Source organism: Pogoniulus pusillus, chromosome 34 (assembly GCF_015220805.1).
Source record: "Pogoniulus pusillus isolate bPogPus1 chromosome 34, bPogPus1.pri, whole genome shotgun sequence".
Lineage (NCBI taxonomy): Eukaryota > Metazoa > Chordata > Aves > Piciformes > Lybiidae > Pogoniulus > Pogoniulus pusillus.
The window spans coordinates 4,433,326-4,447,920 of record NC_087297.1 but is presented as its reverse complement, the minus strand read 5'-3'; the positions used below and the strand labels follow the sequence as shown (position 1 = coordinate 4,447,920).

Sequence of the window (14,595 nt, the reverse complement as noted above, 5' to 3'; positions counted from 1 at the left end):
TGGCACTGGAATGGGCTGCCCAGGGAGGTGGTGGAGGCACCGTCCCTGGGGGCTTCAAGAAAAGCCTGGATGAGGCACTTAGTGCCATGGTCTGGTTGATTGGATAGGGCTGGGTGATAGGTTGGACTGGATGAGCTTGGAGGTCTCTTCCAACCTGGTTGATTCTATGATTCTATGATTCTATGATCAGAGGGAGATCAAATGTGTACCTGCAGCAGAGCAAGAACAAGCAGGGATGCAGCTGGAGAGGGGATGGGAAGAGAAGACAAGGGTAGAGCAAGTCCAGTGCTGCTATGAAAAGGCAGCCTTGGAGAAGCTACTGATGATGTCTTCTGACTATTTGGGGCAGAATATTTGGCATAAGGAGCCAGTGAGACTACTGTGCCTTTTTGCCATATAAAAAAAAGGCCTGAATCCAGAACTAGGTGGAGTCTTCTGCTCCTGTGTGAGGGCTGAAAACAGCAAAACACGGTGTGATGAAGCCTTGCAATGGAATTCCTTTGAATAGAGATCTAGGCAACTCATCTGGACATAGCAAAACAGGTCTTGGGAAAGGATCTGTGTGAGGAAGATAAGCGGTGAAGACCTCCTCCTGAGGGTGGTGAGACTCTGGAGTGGGTTGCCCAGAGAGGCTGTGGATGCCTCCTCCCTTGAGGTCTTCAAGGCCAAGTTGCATGAGGCATTGAGCAACCAAGTGTAGTTGAGAGGCATCCCTGCCACTGGCAAGGAGGTTGAAATAGATGATCTCTGAGGTCCCTTCCAACCTAAGCCATTCTGTGATTCTGTGAGTGTACTTTAGGGCTACAGAGATGCTGATAGGACTGAACATCTCTCTTATGAGGGAAAAACTGAGGGAATTGGGGCATTTTAGTCTGGAAATGAGCAGACTGAGGGGAGATCTCATCGATCCTTATAAACACTTAGAGGGTAGGTGCCAGGAGCATGGAACCAGTCTTTTGGCAGAGGGATTGGACTTGATCTCCAGAGGTTCCTTCATACCCCTACCATCCTGTGATTCTGTAAAGTCACTCACAGACCATTGCACAAGGGTTCTGTGAAGCCACAAATTCCAGGTTAATCTCTTCCTTGGTTTGTGTATCTATGGACTAACTTCTCTCTTTACTTTTATCCACAAAGAAGGAATGCAAACAGGATTCTTAGGAATGAAAACTATTTTGAAGGAATGGAGTTGGGTTTTTTTTGTGAAATAGGTAAGAAATTAATTTCTAGCATATGCTTATCTTGACAGCATCACTTTAATTCACTCTTAATTGGTTGGCTGAGTGGCTGTTTCCATGACTGCACGGCAAATATACAGTAAGGGCACTGATAAACACTGATGAATAACAGATCATTAAGACTTCAGAGAGAATTCTTCACTGGGCTGTTGCTGCTTTTTACATTTGTCAGGTGGAGACAACACATTTCCCCATGGTCCATGACACAAGGTGAAAGCTGTCTGACTTCCAAAGCCCTATGTGCTAAAAGACCACAGTCACTGCTTCTGAAGGTAGGTCAAATACTGGTTTTAAAGGATGTTGAAGTACCTCTTCTAAGAGTCAACATGCTAACTACAATGATGTACAACACCAAGTGTCTTATCTATACTTGTCAAACTAGTCACAAGCCCCTACCAAGCAACAGTGCTTTTAAGATGGAAGTGGCTTCTCCTGACCCCGTCTCAGACTTTTCCAGCCATGCTCTCCAACAGAAGGAAACTCTAATAGAAAGCAAAATTCCCCTCTGGTTCACTGCTCTGGGGTTCACTGTGCAATCCGTGTGGAAAGGTGTTGGAATAATTCCTCTTACTTAAAGGCATCAAAGAAGACACTCTCAGGGGGAGATGAAAGTGGAGGTGATAGCAGTCACTTGCAAGGTAACCCTACTGCCACAAAGGCTGTTTAACCAAGTTCAGCATTAGAACACACACAGATCTCAAAACAAACCTGTGGTTGCTGTTCCCCACAGTAAGAGCAGCTGAGACACTGTTTTTTTGAGCAGGTTTCATCGGCTTAGATGTGTCCTACTGCAAAATTTAAACCCTGCTGTTCTGCAAGGATTTAGATAAGCACTGCAGAAAAAGATCAAATCTCCTTCCTCTTGAAATCAATGACAGCTTTGTCATGAACTAGAGGGGAAGCAGAGGGGTTTTTTTCCCCTTGTTCTCTTGCTTTTTATGCTAATCCCCTGTTTTAACGACACCAGGAGAAACACTATTGAATAAAATATTAAAACAAGACTAATGATCTGCTTGTTTAGACAATCTGCAATACAGGCTGAAACGGGAAGGTCATCTGCAGCCTTCCAAGTTTTGTGGAAAGTGTTGGGGTTTTTTTTAAGGAAATTCCCCATATCCCAGTGAAAAATGACACATTTCAATTTGCTAAACACAAATTCACACTGCTGAGACAAGTTGGTACCAAATCTGAGACAGCCAAAGCTTTGCTACCACTCTTCTTGGAACAACAAAACTCTCCCTGTGAATTCAGCACAGGCAATGCCATACCTTGAGTACTGGGTTCAGTTTTGGACACTTCACTACAAGGACACTGAGGTGCTGGAGCATGTCCAGGGAAGGGCAATGAAGCTGAAGAAGAATCTGGAGAATAGACCTGGTGAGGAGCAGCTGATGGAACTGGGATGGTTTTATCTGGAGAAAGGGAGGTTGAGGGGAGAGCTTCTGACTCTCTACTACTGCCTGAAAAGAGGCTGAAGACAAGTTGGGTTTGTTCTCTTCTCCCTAGTAGTAGTAACAGGATGAGGAAATAGCCTCATGTTGGATGAGGAGATGTTTAGGAAGATTATTCTTCCCTGAAAGAGTTCTCAAAGACTGAAACAGGCTCTGCAGGCAGATAGTTGAATCTCCATCCCCTGGAGGTGTTTCAGAAAGGAGAGATGTGGTACTGAGGGATATGGTTTAGTCCCAGCCTTGGCAGACTTAAAGTTGAACTTGATGATCTTAAAGGTCTTTTCCAACTCGAATGGATTCTGGTTATTGTCTAACCCAGTAGAGTTTCAAAGTTCACTGTTAATTCTCCCCCTTCTTAGAAATGCTTTTTTAGCAGTAATGATGAGCAGTAACCTCTGATTTGCTTTATATGATTTTAGGGCAAAACATGACTCCTAGAGAAGATCAAAGATCACTTCTGTCTAGCTCTAAACCACTCAGTGGTTGTCATAAATCAACAAGACTTCTCCTCCGCAGTTGAAATGTGAGTGGTAGCTTTGCTGCCCTTGCACTAGTACTTATCCAGTGGTTCATTGTGCTGGCACCCAGGACAACACTGCATGACAGGGACGTGTGGCATGTCTCCACCATTCCCATCACTGAGGCAGAGTGAAGCACCAGCATGGTGAACCATCTGTGCTGATGTCAATGATGTTATTAAATCATTCATTACGTTTCACAATGTCATATGAGACCATTTAAATGTGTACTTTGGCACAGCACATGGATTTCAGCCTCTAGAAATATGAACTCAGTATGAAAATGTATTTGCCCTGTTTTCTAAGACATTTATGTCTGGGCTGAACATCCTTACAAGTGCTGTGGTTCATGTGATTATGTCCCCAGATCTAGATAGCAGAAATAAGACCCCTAGTTTACATTACACCACAATAATTGACCAGATTCCAGCACAAGTAAATTTAATGTACCCATTTATGCCAGTAGAAAACAGAGTTTTGCCCAGGAGAGGCATGCCCAGGTCCTCCACTACAGCTGTCCGTTAAGACCAACCCCCCAAGACCACTGCAGCTTTTGATGCCATGTTCCAAATGGCCTAAGAAGATCCACGTGGTCCCTGAACAGGGCTGCCCAGGTGCTGCACCAGAGTCCCAGGTGCCATCAACACAGCAAATGGTTGTGGTGCTGCAGTACTATGGGCTGCTGCACAGCCAGGAGCTCCTCTTGCTGGCGCACGATGGCTGGCAACACTTCATGCATGGAGATGATGTCCCCTTCAAAGTTGACATTGCCAGGCCATGCATCAACACTTGAGGCTGGCCTGGAACAGTACTGTCTGCTTCTTCAGCGCCACACCTTCAGGAACGTTTTCTGCCCAGGTTGTGCTCCTAAAACGGTAGGACCGGGAGAGCCAAGCGGCCCCGAGTAGGCTGCATTGCTGCCACTCACAGCTGACCTCACGGCAGTTTGCACTGAGAGAGAAAGCAGCTTAGCACCAGGCAGCAAGGCCCCGTGCCTGCCAGCACACCTGGGAACCTCCGTGCCGAGCCCCGCAGCCCTGGAAGGACACATCCACCTGAGAAGGGTCCAAGACCTGGTCAGAGGATCGTGCAAGCCCCAAACACCCTGCGAGAGCCCAGGGGAACTCTGAACGCTTTTACCGGCTCCCACACCAGGGAAAGCTTCCCTCTGAGTGTTTTGGGCACTGTTAAGCACAGCCCTGGTACCCTCCAGACAACTCAGGCCCTCAGCAAGATGACCTCTTGGTCATTAAAGCTCCTCCTTTAGCCCTGTTGCTCTTCTCTGTCTTCTCTGCTTGAGCAGAGGCTCCCGAGTGCCCCTAGAGGGCAAGCGGCGCATTGCGCCGCAGCAATCTCCCAAAGGTCACTGCTTTGCATTCTGCTGCTTTGGCTAAGTTGTTTGGCACTGCCCTATGCACAGTGCATATCCTGCAACCCACCTGCACAACCCAGCAGAAAAGGCCCTGGAAATGAGAAATTGCTCATGTAAACAATAACCTTGGTATCAGCCTTTACATAACTCATCCTTTAATAACAGTCACATCAGCCCTCCACCAGGGCTGCCTGGAAAGTCCAACTTTTGAAGGTCCACCTCAGCTGCTGCTGCAGCCACACCTGAGCAGGCTGGAGGAACGCTGCCTGCTCCCGGGAAACGGTGGTCCGTGAGCTGTGCCAGAAGTCCCCCGGAGGAGCCCTGCAACAGACATCAGTTCTCAGGCTTGCCTTGTGGCTGTGCCACTGCTTCTTCAGCCCCACACCTTCAGGAACGTTGTCTGCCAGGGCTGTGCTCCTGACTTCCTCCCTGCGGCTGCAAGTGGCCAGCTGCATTGCGTGCTGAGACAGCTGGAGGTGGTCAATGTCCTCACCTAGTGCTGCCCGTTGGGTGGCTTCCTCTTGGATGGAGCAGAGGCGTGGGGGCTGCCAGCCCTCCTCTTCGGGGGTCGCCGTGGCCCCCCGCGGGCGCGTTCCGTGCCCTGGGCGGATGTCGAAGGGCTCGGCCCAGCCTCGCCAGCGTCCTGCCGGCGCTCCCCTGGCTCCCCGCGGCTGGGCAAGGGAGCGGAGGGAGCGCTGCCGGCACGGCCAGGGCGGGCAGCAGCGGAGGGGCTGGGCAGGTCCCCCGCGTTCCTTCCCTGCCGGCTGCTGGACGGGGCCGCAGCAGGCGTGGCGGAGCCTCGTCGGAACACGGCGGGGCGCGGGTCCTCGGCGGGGTTGGGGTTCGCGGCAGGGCCGCCCTGCGGGCCCAGCAGCCGCATGGCCTCCGCGCTGCAGCGCTGCACGGCGACGGCGATGAGGCTGGTGACGAACGCCTCCGTGTGACCCCCGAGGGACACCAGCAGCAGCTGCTGCAGCATCTCCGCGTCCAGCCCGAAGAGCACCAGGAGGGGCACGACCAGGTCCTCCACCAGCTCTGCCCGCGGCAGGCGCCGCCCGAAGAGCCTCCGCAGCTCTCGGCGCAGCCAGGCCCGCACGGGCTGCAGGAGTGCTGGGTGCTCCCTGAACAGCGCTGCCCATGCGCTGGGCCGGAGGCCGCCCGGGGCAGCCCCGGGCACCACCGGCACCGCCCGAGCCGCAGCTGCTCCCCGGGCAGGAGCGGCGCCTGCCTGCCGGGCGGTGGCTGGCGGCGCCGCGGGGGCCGAGATGATGTCCTCCTCGAAGCTGTCATCGGCCCGCACCCCGTGCACGATGGAGGCCATGCCGCGCTTGCAGAGCGGGCACGCCGAGCGCCTGCCAGCCCACCGCTTGATGCAGGCGTAGCAGAAGCGGTGCAGGCATGGCAGCACCAAGCTGGCGTCCTCCTCCCAGCTGTCCAGGCAGATGGGGCAGGTGGTGTCGAGCTCCGAGGCCATGCTCTCTGCCTGCTCCGCTGGCCTGGAGGCAGCTGCAGGTGTCAGGCTGCTCCCTCTCTCTGGGGCTGCAGCAGCCGCGGCTGTGGCGCTAGAAAAGAGCAGAGGCCATGGTCAGGAGCCGGCCCGGGGACAGGGAAGAAATGCACAGGAAGCCCTCTCAGGTGCCCAGCTGAGGTCTCCTGGCCCAGCTCACCTCTGCTGCTGCGAGCACTGCTCCTGGCTGCCCTGGCTGCCTGCACGGAGCAGGGCCAGGGGAAATGCTCAGCTGGCTCTGGGTTGCGGCTCCGAGAGCTGCACCAAACAGCTCTCTGACCACGCTCACCAGCACCCAAGCACTTGATCAGCACCCCAGACCTCGCTGGCTCGCTCGGCTGGAGTGTGGACACAAGTCACCTGGGGCAGCCTCGATGCCTCAGTATAAGCAGTGAGGGGCACCTGGTCACAATGCTCTGCTAGGTGACATCACAGTGCAGCCCTCGGCAAGAAGGGGAACGGGGCAGAGGGCAGGGGTGAGACACTGCAACCCATCCAGAATGTGCTGTGCTGAAAGAGACCTTTAGAGCTCATCTTGGCCACCCCTCCTGAAGCAAGCAAGGATGCTTCCTCGGCTCAACTGGGAGAGGCTGCTCAGGGCTCCCCCAAAGCCTGACCCCAAATGTCTCCAGGGATGGAGTCTCCACCACCTCCCCAGGCAACCTGTTCCACTGTTCCACCACCTTCACAGTCCAAAAACTCTTCCTAATGCCTAATCTAATTCTCCTCTGCTCTAGTTTCAAACCATTGTCCCTTGTCCCTGTGCTACAGGCCGTTGTGTGGAACTCCCTCCCCAGCTTCCCTCTAGGCCCTCCTCAGCTTCTTGAGGCCTGCTCTAAGTTCTGCCTGCAGCCTTCTCTTCTGCAAGCTGAACAGCCCCAACTTTCCCCGCCTGCCTTTGCAGGAGAGCTGCTCCAGCCCTCTGATCTTTGCTGCAGCCTCCTCTGGACCCTCTCCTCCAGCAGCTTACCCTGCAGCTGGTCAGCTGTGCAGTGAGTTGTGCCTATGCAGAGGCTGCTCAGCATCTCGGGGACTCCTTGTGTGAATGAGACCTCTCAGGAGTGGCTGACAGCAGAGTGCACCACAAACAACACAAGAGGTCGTGGCTAAGAATTGCTGTAATTGATCCAGAAGCCCAGGGTGACCATAAAAGCAAACCCAAGAAGAACAGAGCAAAATAAACCTATCTTTCTGTCAGCTGAGGTCCTGGACGTGCCTGTGTTGGGTGGGAAGGGTCTGCTCAGCCAGGTGGCTTAGGTGCAGGTGGAAGAGCAGAGGGTTATAAGGGAGTGGGAGAGGGAAATGAGGCAGGTAGAGCTGTGGAGCAAGACTCTTGCTTCTGAGGGAATGGCAACAGTTTCCTCATGAAACAAAGTGTCTTGTGCCCTCTTGCCTCCAGGGAAGAAGTGGTGGGGATTGGAAGCAGGTTCCTCTTCCAACAGGCAGGCGAATGTCCTGCGGCCTCCCTCAGCTCCCCAGTTACAGTGCACTGCAGCCATGGGGCTCTGCAAGCTCCTCTGCAGGCGAGTGGGGATGGGGAGGAGGGTTCGTGCTGGAGGACGCACAGGGTGAGGCAGGCACCCCCACACCTCAGCACTAGGTCAGTCAAGGAAAAGAGGAGGCTCATCATGGTTGGTGGCTGCCTTCTGAGGGAACTGAGGGCTCTTATGTCGACCACATCCCTCCCACGGGGAAGTCTGCTGCCTCCCCGGGGCCTAGGGATAGGAGTAGGACAGTCCCTGGTCTGCTGTGGCCCTCAGGCTGCTACCTGCTTTGGGTCATCCAGGCTGCAGGAGCGAGGTGACAGAGACAAACCCAGAAGCAACTAAAAGAGACTTCAGGCCACTGGGGAGATGGTTGGAGGATTGGGACCACAAACAACATTTCCCTCAATGCCCTGCTTGGGAGTGTTGATCCCCTTGAGGTACAGGAGGCTCTGCAGAGGGACTCAGACTGGATCAAGGGGCCGAGGCAAACTGAGCTCAACAAGGCCAAGTGCCAGGTCCTGCACGCAGGCCACTGCAGCCTCATGCAGTGCTACAGGCTGGGGGGGGAGTGCACCTCGGAGTGCTGAGTGACAAGCGGCTGAAAGGGAGCCAGGGTGGCCAAAGGCTTCCTGGCTTGGACAGAAGTGCTGCAGCAAGAAGCTCTAGGGCAGTGATCCTCGCCGGCAGGGGGAGGTGGGTGAGGGGAGGTAGGAGTGGGTGGGTGAGGGCCCACCTCGAGCACTGTGCTCAGCTTTGGGCACCTCAGTGTAAGACATGTAGGTGCTGGACAAGTGCAGAGAAGAGCACCTGGCTGGTGAAGGGCCTAGAGCACAAGTCCTGTGAGGAGCCGCTGAGGGAGCCATGGGGGTTTAGGCTGAAGAAGAGGAGACTGAGGGCAGACCTCATTGCTCTGTACAACTCCCTGACAGGGCGTTGTAGAGAGGTAGCTGCTGCTTCTTCTCACAAGTAAACGGAAATAAGGCAAGAGGGAAGAGCCAAAAGTTACACCAGAGAACGTTTAGGCTGGACATGAGAACAAATGTCCTCTCTGGAAGGGTTGTCAGGCTTTGGAATTCTGATTCAGATGCTCCTATCTCCACACAGAGATTTTCCCAACCTGTCCATCTTTGCACTTTATACTCTGATTTTCCAGATCAGAGAACCATAGAATCAAGCAGGTTGGAAGAGACCTCCAAGCTCACCCAGTCCAACCTAGCACCCAGCCCTAGCCAGTCAACCAGACCATGGTACTAAGTGCCCAGCCAGGCTTCTCTTCAACACCTCCAGGGACAGCGAGGCCACCACCTCCCTGGGCAGCCCATTCCAGTGCCAATCACTCTCTCTGCCAGGAACTTCCTCCTAACATTTAGCCTGAACCTCCCCCGGCACAACTTGAGTCTGTGTCCTCTTGTTCTGTTGCTGCTTGCCTGGGAGAAAAAACCAACTCCACCTGGCTACAGCCTCCCTTCAGGGAGCTGCAGACAGCAATGAGCTCTGCCCTGAGCCTCCTCTTCTGCAGGCTGCACACCCCCAGCTCCCTCAGCCTCTCCTCACAGGGCTGTGCTCCAGGCCCCTCCCCAGCTTCATTGCCCTTCTCTCAACACCTTTCAGCACCTCAACATCTCTCTTGAATTCAGGAGCCCAGAACTGGACACAGCACTCCAGGGGTGGCCTGAGCAGTGCTGAGCACAGGGGCAGAAGAACCTCCCTTGTCCTGCTGCCCACACTGCTCCTGAGCCAGCCCAGGATGCCATTGGCTCTGCTGCCCACCTGGGCACTGCTGCCTCATCTTCAGCTCCTCTCTACCAGCACCCCCAGCTCCCTCTCTGCCTGGCTGCTCTCAGCCACTCTGTCCCCAGCCTGTAGTGCTGCTTGGGGTTGTTGTGGTCAAAGTGTAGAACCCTGCACTTGGCCTTGTTCAGTCTCCTCCCATTGGCCTCTGCCCACCCATCCAGCCTGTCAAGATACCTCTGCAGGGCTCTTCTCCCCTGCAACAGCCCCACACCTGCTCCTAGCTTGGTGTCATCTGCAAACTTACTGCTGCTGGACTCAATCCCCTGGTCCAGATCATCAATAAAGATATTGAACAGGACTGGGCCCAGCACTGATCCCTGGGACACACCACCAGTGCCAGCTGCCAACTGGATGTGGCTCCATTCACTACCACTCTCTGGGCTAGGCCCTCCAGCCAGTTCTTGACCCATATCAGAGTGAATCTGCCCAAACCAAGAGCTGCCAGCTGTGCCAGGAGCTTGTTGTGGCAGATGGTGTCAAAGGCTTTGCTGCAGTCCAGATAAACTACATCCACAGCCTGCCCCACATTCACCAGGCAGGAACCTGATCATAAAAGGAGATCAGATTGGTCAGGCAGGATCTGCCCTTCCTAAACTGGCTGGGCCTGATCCCTTGCCCATCCTGTAGGTGCTGTGTGATGGCCTTCAAGATGACCTGTTCCATGACCTTGCCTGGCACTGAGGCCAGGCTGACAGGTCTGGAATTTGCTGGCTCCTCCTTCAGGCCTTTCTTCTGGATGGGTATCACATTGGCAGCTTCCAGCCTTTGGGGACCTCTCCAGTGAGACAGGACTGTTGAGACACGATGGGGAGCAGCTTGGCCAGCTCATGTGCCAGCTCAGGAGGCCAGTTGTCCTGCAGACAACCTGTCCCACTATTGAAGACTGAGGCAAAGAAGGTCTTAAGTTCCTCTGCCTTTTTACTCTTCTCTTGTTACTCTGTTTCTCTCTGCATCTAACAAGGAGTGGAGGTTGTCCTTGCCACTTCTTTTACCATTCATATATTTATAGAAACGTTTTTATTCTGCTTAACAGCAATGGCTACTCTGAGTTCTAAATGGGCTTTTGACTCTCATTTTTTTCCTACAAGTTCTGCCTCTGCAGAGGCTGCTCAGCATCTCAGGGACTATTTGTGTGAATGAAACCTCTCAGGAGTGGCTGACAACAGAGTGCACCACAAATGACGAAGGAGGTCACAGTTAGGAGTTGCAGTAAGCAATCCAGAAGCCCAGGGTGAACATGAAAGCAAAAGGAATGAAGCCATAAAACACTTTCTCCTTTACGTTGAGGTTCTGGAAGCTTCCTGGTAGATAGGGTACCACAGGCCCCATGGAAGACCTGGTCGAGCAGGGAACATTTGCTGTGGCTGCATCCAGCTGTTGTCAGAAGAGATGTGCAGACCAGATGGAGGTCCCTCCCAAATCAGCAGCATCTGCTGCAGTAGCTCTTCCTCCAACCCAAAGAGGACCAGGAGGTGCATGTCCGAGTCCCTGTGGTGGTAGGGCAAAACAGCCCTAACAGGAGTCCTGGCGTGTCCAGCCATGGTCCCCCGCTGCCCTCTCCCCCTTCCAGAGTGGGGAGATGCGGGATAGAGGACACAGGGGCCTGCAGCCACCACGTCTAAGCACCCTGCCTTGTTCAGACTTCTTTTGCTCCTCTTTACATCTGTTGGGAAAGAAACACACACCTGGCCTTGCCTGCCCAAATATGGGTAAAGCTTGGCCGTGGCTTCACCTAATGTGCTTAGCTCTGGCCAAGGGCCATTCTTAGTGGGTAGTGCTTTTGTTCCTCTCAGTTGCCAGTAGGTCCAATGCATGCTCAGGCAGTTGATAAAGGCAGGCCAGCTGTAAGGAGCTTGCCTTGCTGTTTGATACTGAGCCTTGTTGCTTCGAGCTACGCCTTGATGCTTTAAGCTGGTTTGCTGGATTCTGCTGTGCTTCAGTTTACCAGGGAGCACAGGAGTGCTACACTGCTTCAGTGTGCAGAGTGAGCCCCTGGCAGCAGGGACCACAGCCTGCACTGTGCAGAAAGGGTAGGACCAGGAGAGCCAAGCGGCCCCAAGTAGGCTGCATTGCTGCCACTCACAGCTGACCTCACGGCAGTTTGCACTGAGAGAGAAAGCAGCTTACTGCCAGGCAGCAAGGCCCCGCACTTGCCAGCACACTGCTCGCAGCCCTGGAAGGACACATCCACCCGAGAAGGGTTCAAGACCTGGTCAGAGGATCGTGCAAGCCCCAAACACCCTGTGAGAGCCCAGGGGAACTCTGAACGCTTTTACCGGCTCCCACACCAGGGAAAGCTCCCCTCTGAGTGTTTTGGGCACTGTTAAGCACAGCCCTGGTACCCTCCAGACAACTCAGGCCCTCAGCAAGATGACCTCTTGGTCATTAAAGCTCCTCCTTTAGCCCTGTTGCTCTTCTCTGTCTTCTCTGCTTGAGCAGAGGCTCCCGAGTGCCCCTAGAGGGCAAGTGGCGCATTGCGCCGCAGCAGTCTCCCAAAGGTCACTGCTTTGCATTCTGCTGCTTTGGCTAAGTTGTTTGGCACTGCCCTATGCACTGTGCCTATCCTGCAACCCCCCTGCACAACCCAGCAGAAAAGGCCCTGGAAATGAGAAATTGCTCATGTAAACAATAACCTTGGTATCAGCCTTTACATAACTCATCCTTTAATAACAGTCACATCAGCCCTCCACCAGGGCTGCCTGGAAAGTCCAACTTTTGAAGGTCCACCTCAGCTGCTGCTGCAGCCACACCTGAGCAGGCTGGAGGAAGGCTGCGTGCTCCGGGAAACGGTGGTCCGTGAGCTGTGCCAGAAGTCCCCCGGAGGAGCCCTGCAACAGATATCAGTTCTCAGGCTTGCCTTGTGGCTGTGCCACTGCTTCTTCAGCCCCACAGCTTCAGGAACGTTGTCTGCCAGGGCTGTGCTCCTGACTTCCTCCCTGCGGCTGCAAGTGGCCAGCTGCATTGGGTGCTGAGACAGCTGGAGGTGGTCAATGTCCTCACCTAGTGCTGCCCGTTGGGTGGCTTCCTCTTGGCTGGAGCAGAGGCGTGGGGGCTGCCAGCCCTCCTCTTCGGGGGTCGCCGTGGCCCCCCGCGGGCGCGTTCCGTGCCCTGGGCGGATGTCGAAGGGCTCGGCCCAGCCTCCCCAGCGTCCTGCTGGCGCTCCCCTGGCTCCCCGCGGCTGGGCAAGGGAGCGGAGGGAGCGCTGCCGGCACGGCCAGGGCGGGCAGCAGCGGAGGGGCTGGGCAGGTCCCCCGCGTTCCTTCCCTGCCGGCTGCTGGACGGGGCCGCAGCAGGCGTGGCGGAGCCTCGTCGGGACACGGCGGGGCGGGGGTCCTCGGCGGGGCGAGGATCCTCGACGGGCCGTGGACCCGCGGCAGGGCCGCCCTGCGGGCCCAGCAGCCGCATGGCCTCCGCGCTGCAGCGCTGCACGGCGACGGCGATGAGGCTGGTGACGAACGCCTCCGTGTGACCCCCGAGGGACACCAGCAGCAGCTGCTGCAGCATCTCCGCGTCCAGCCCGAAGAGCACCAGGAGGGGCACGACCAGGTCCTCCACCAGCTCTGCCCGCGGCAGGCGCCGCCCGAAGAGCCTCCGCAGCTCTCGGCGCAGCCAGGCCCGCACGGGCTGCAGGAGCGCTGGGTGCTCCCTGAACAGCGCTGCCCATGCGCTGGGCCGGAGGCCGCCCGGGGCAGCCCCGGGCACCACCGGCACCGCCCGAGCCGCAGCTGCTCCCCGGGCAGGAGCGGCGCCTGCCTGCCGGGCGGTGGCTGTCGGCGCCGCGGGGGCCGAGATGATGTCCTCCTCGAAGCTGTCATCGGCCCGCACCCCGTGCACGATGGAGGCCATGCCGCGCTTGCAGAGCGGGCACGCCGGGCGCCTGCCTGCCCACCGCTTGATGCAGGCGTAGCAGAAGCGGTGCAGGCATGGCAGCACCAAGCTGGCGTCCTCCTCCCAGCTGTCCAGGCAGATGGGGCAGGTGGTGTCGAGCTCCGAGGCCATGCTCTCTGCCTGCTCCGCTGGCCTGGAGGCAGCTGCAGGTGTCAGGCTGCTCCCTCTCTCTGGGGCTGCAGCAGCCGCGGCTGTGGCGCTAGAAAAGAGCAGAGGGGCCATGGTCAGGAGCTGGCCCGGGGACAGGGAAGAAATGCACAGGAAGCCCTCTCAGGTGCCCAGGCTGAGGTCTCCTGGCCCAGCTCACCTCTGCTGCTGCGAGCACTGCTCCTGGCTGCCCTGGCTGCCTGCACGGAGCAGGGCCAGGGGAAATGCTCAGCTGGCTCTGGGTTGCGGCTCCGAGAGCTGCACCAAACAGCTCTCTGACCACGCTCACCAGCACCCAACACTTGATCAGCACCCCAGACCTCGCCGGCTTGCTCGGCTGGAGTGTGGACACAAGTCACCTGGGGCAGCCTCGATGCCTCAGTATAAGCAGTGAGGGGCACCTGGTCACAATGCTCTGCTAGGTGACATCACAGTGCAGCCCTCGGCAAGGAGGGGAATGGGGGAGAGGGCAGGGGTGAGACACTGCAACCCATCCAGAATGTGCCGTGCTGAAAGAGACCTTTAGAGCTCATCTTGGCCACCCCTCCTGAAGCAAGCAAGGATGCTTCCTCGGCTCAACTGGGAGAGGCTGCTCAGGGCTCCCCCAAAGCCTGACCCCAAATGTCTCCAGGGATGGAGTCTCCACCACCTCCCCAGGCAACCTGTTCCACTGTTCCACCACCTTCACAGTCCAAAAACTCTTCCTAATGCCTAATCTAATTCTCCTCTGCTCTAGTTTCAAACCGTTGTCCCTTGTCCCTGTGCTACAGGCCGTTGTGTGGAACTCCCTCCCCAGCTTCCCTCTAGGCCCTCCTCAGCTTCTGGAGGCCTGCTCTAAGTTCTGCCTGCAGCCTTCTCTTCTGCAAGCTGAACAGCCCCAACTTTCCCCGCCTGCCTTTGCAGGAGAGCTGCTCCAGCCCTCTGATCTTTTCTGCAGCCTCCTCTGGACCCTCTCCTCCAGCAGCTTACCCTGCAGCTGGTCAGCTGTGCAGTGAGTTGTGCCTCTGCAGAGGCTGCTCAGCATCTCGGGGACTCCTTGTGTGAATGAAACCTCTCAGGAGTGGCTGACAGCAGAGTGCACCACAAACAACACAAGAGGTCATGACTAAGAATTGCTGTAATTGATCCAGAAGCCCAGGGTGACCATAAAAGCAAACCCAAGAAGAACAGAGCAAAATAAACCTATCTTTCTG

The 14,595-nt window shown here is 55.9% G+C and overlaps 1 protein-coding gene and 1 long non-coding RNA gene across 2 annotated transcripts; both read right to left on the bottom strand.

Annotated features, from left to right (window-relative positions):
* Positions 1-4,717: 4,717 nt before the first annotated feature.
* Positions 4,718-6,089, bottom strand: LOC135189830 (E3 ubiquitin-protein ligase hrd-1-like). The gene is made up of 2 exons (XM_064170555.1): positions 5,073-6,089; positions 4,718-4,900 (listed from the first exon to the last, which is right to left on the bottom strand). The coding sequence occupies exon 1, from the start codon at positions 6,051-6,053 to the stop codon at positions 5,073-5,075; it is 981 nt and encodes a 326-aa protein (XP_064026625.1). The 5' UTR covers positions 6,054-6,089; the 3' UTR covers positions 4,718-4,900.
* A 5,924-nt stretch (positions 6,090-12,013) lies between these two features.
* LOC135189855 (uncharacterized) lies at positions 12,014-12,721 on the bottom strand. The gene is made up of 2 exons (XR_010308333.1): positions 12,368-12,721; positions 12,014-12,195 (listed from the first exon to the last, which is right to left on the bottom strand). It is a non-coding gene; the product is annotated as an uncharacterized LOC135189855 (long non-coding RNA).
* Positions 12,722-14,595: the final 1,874 nt, after the last annotated feature.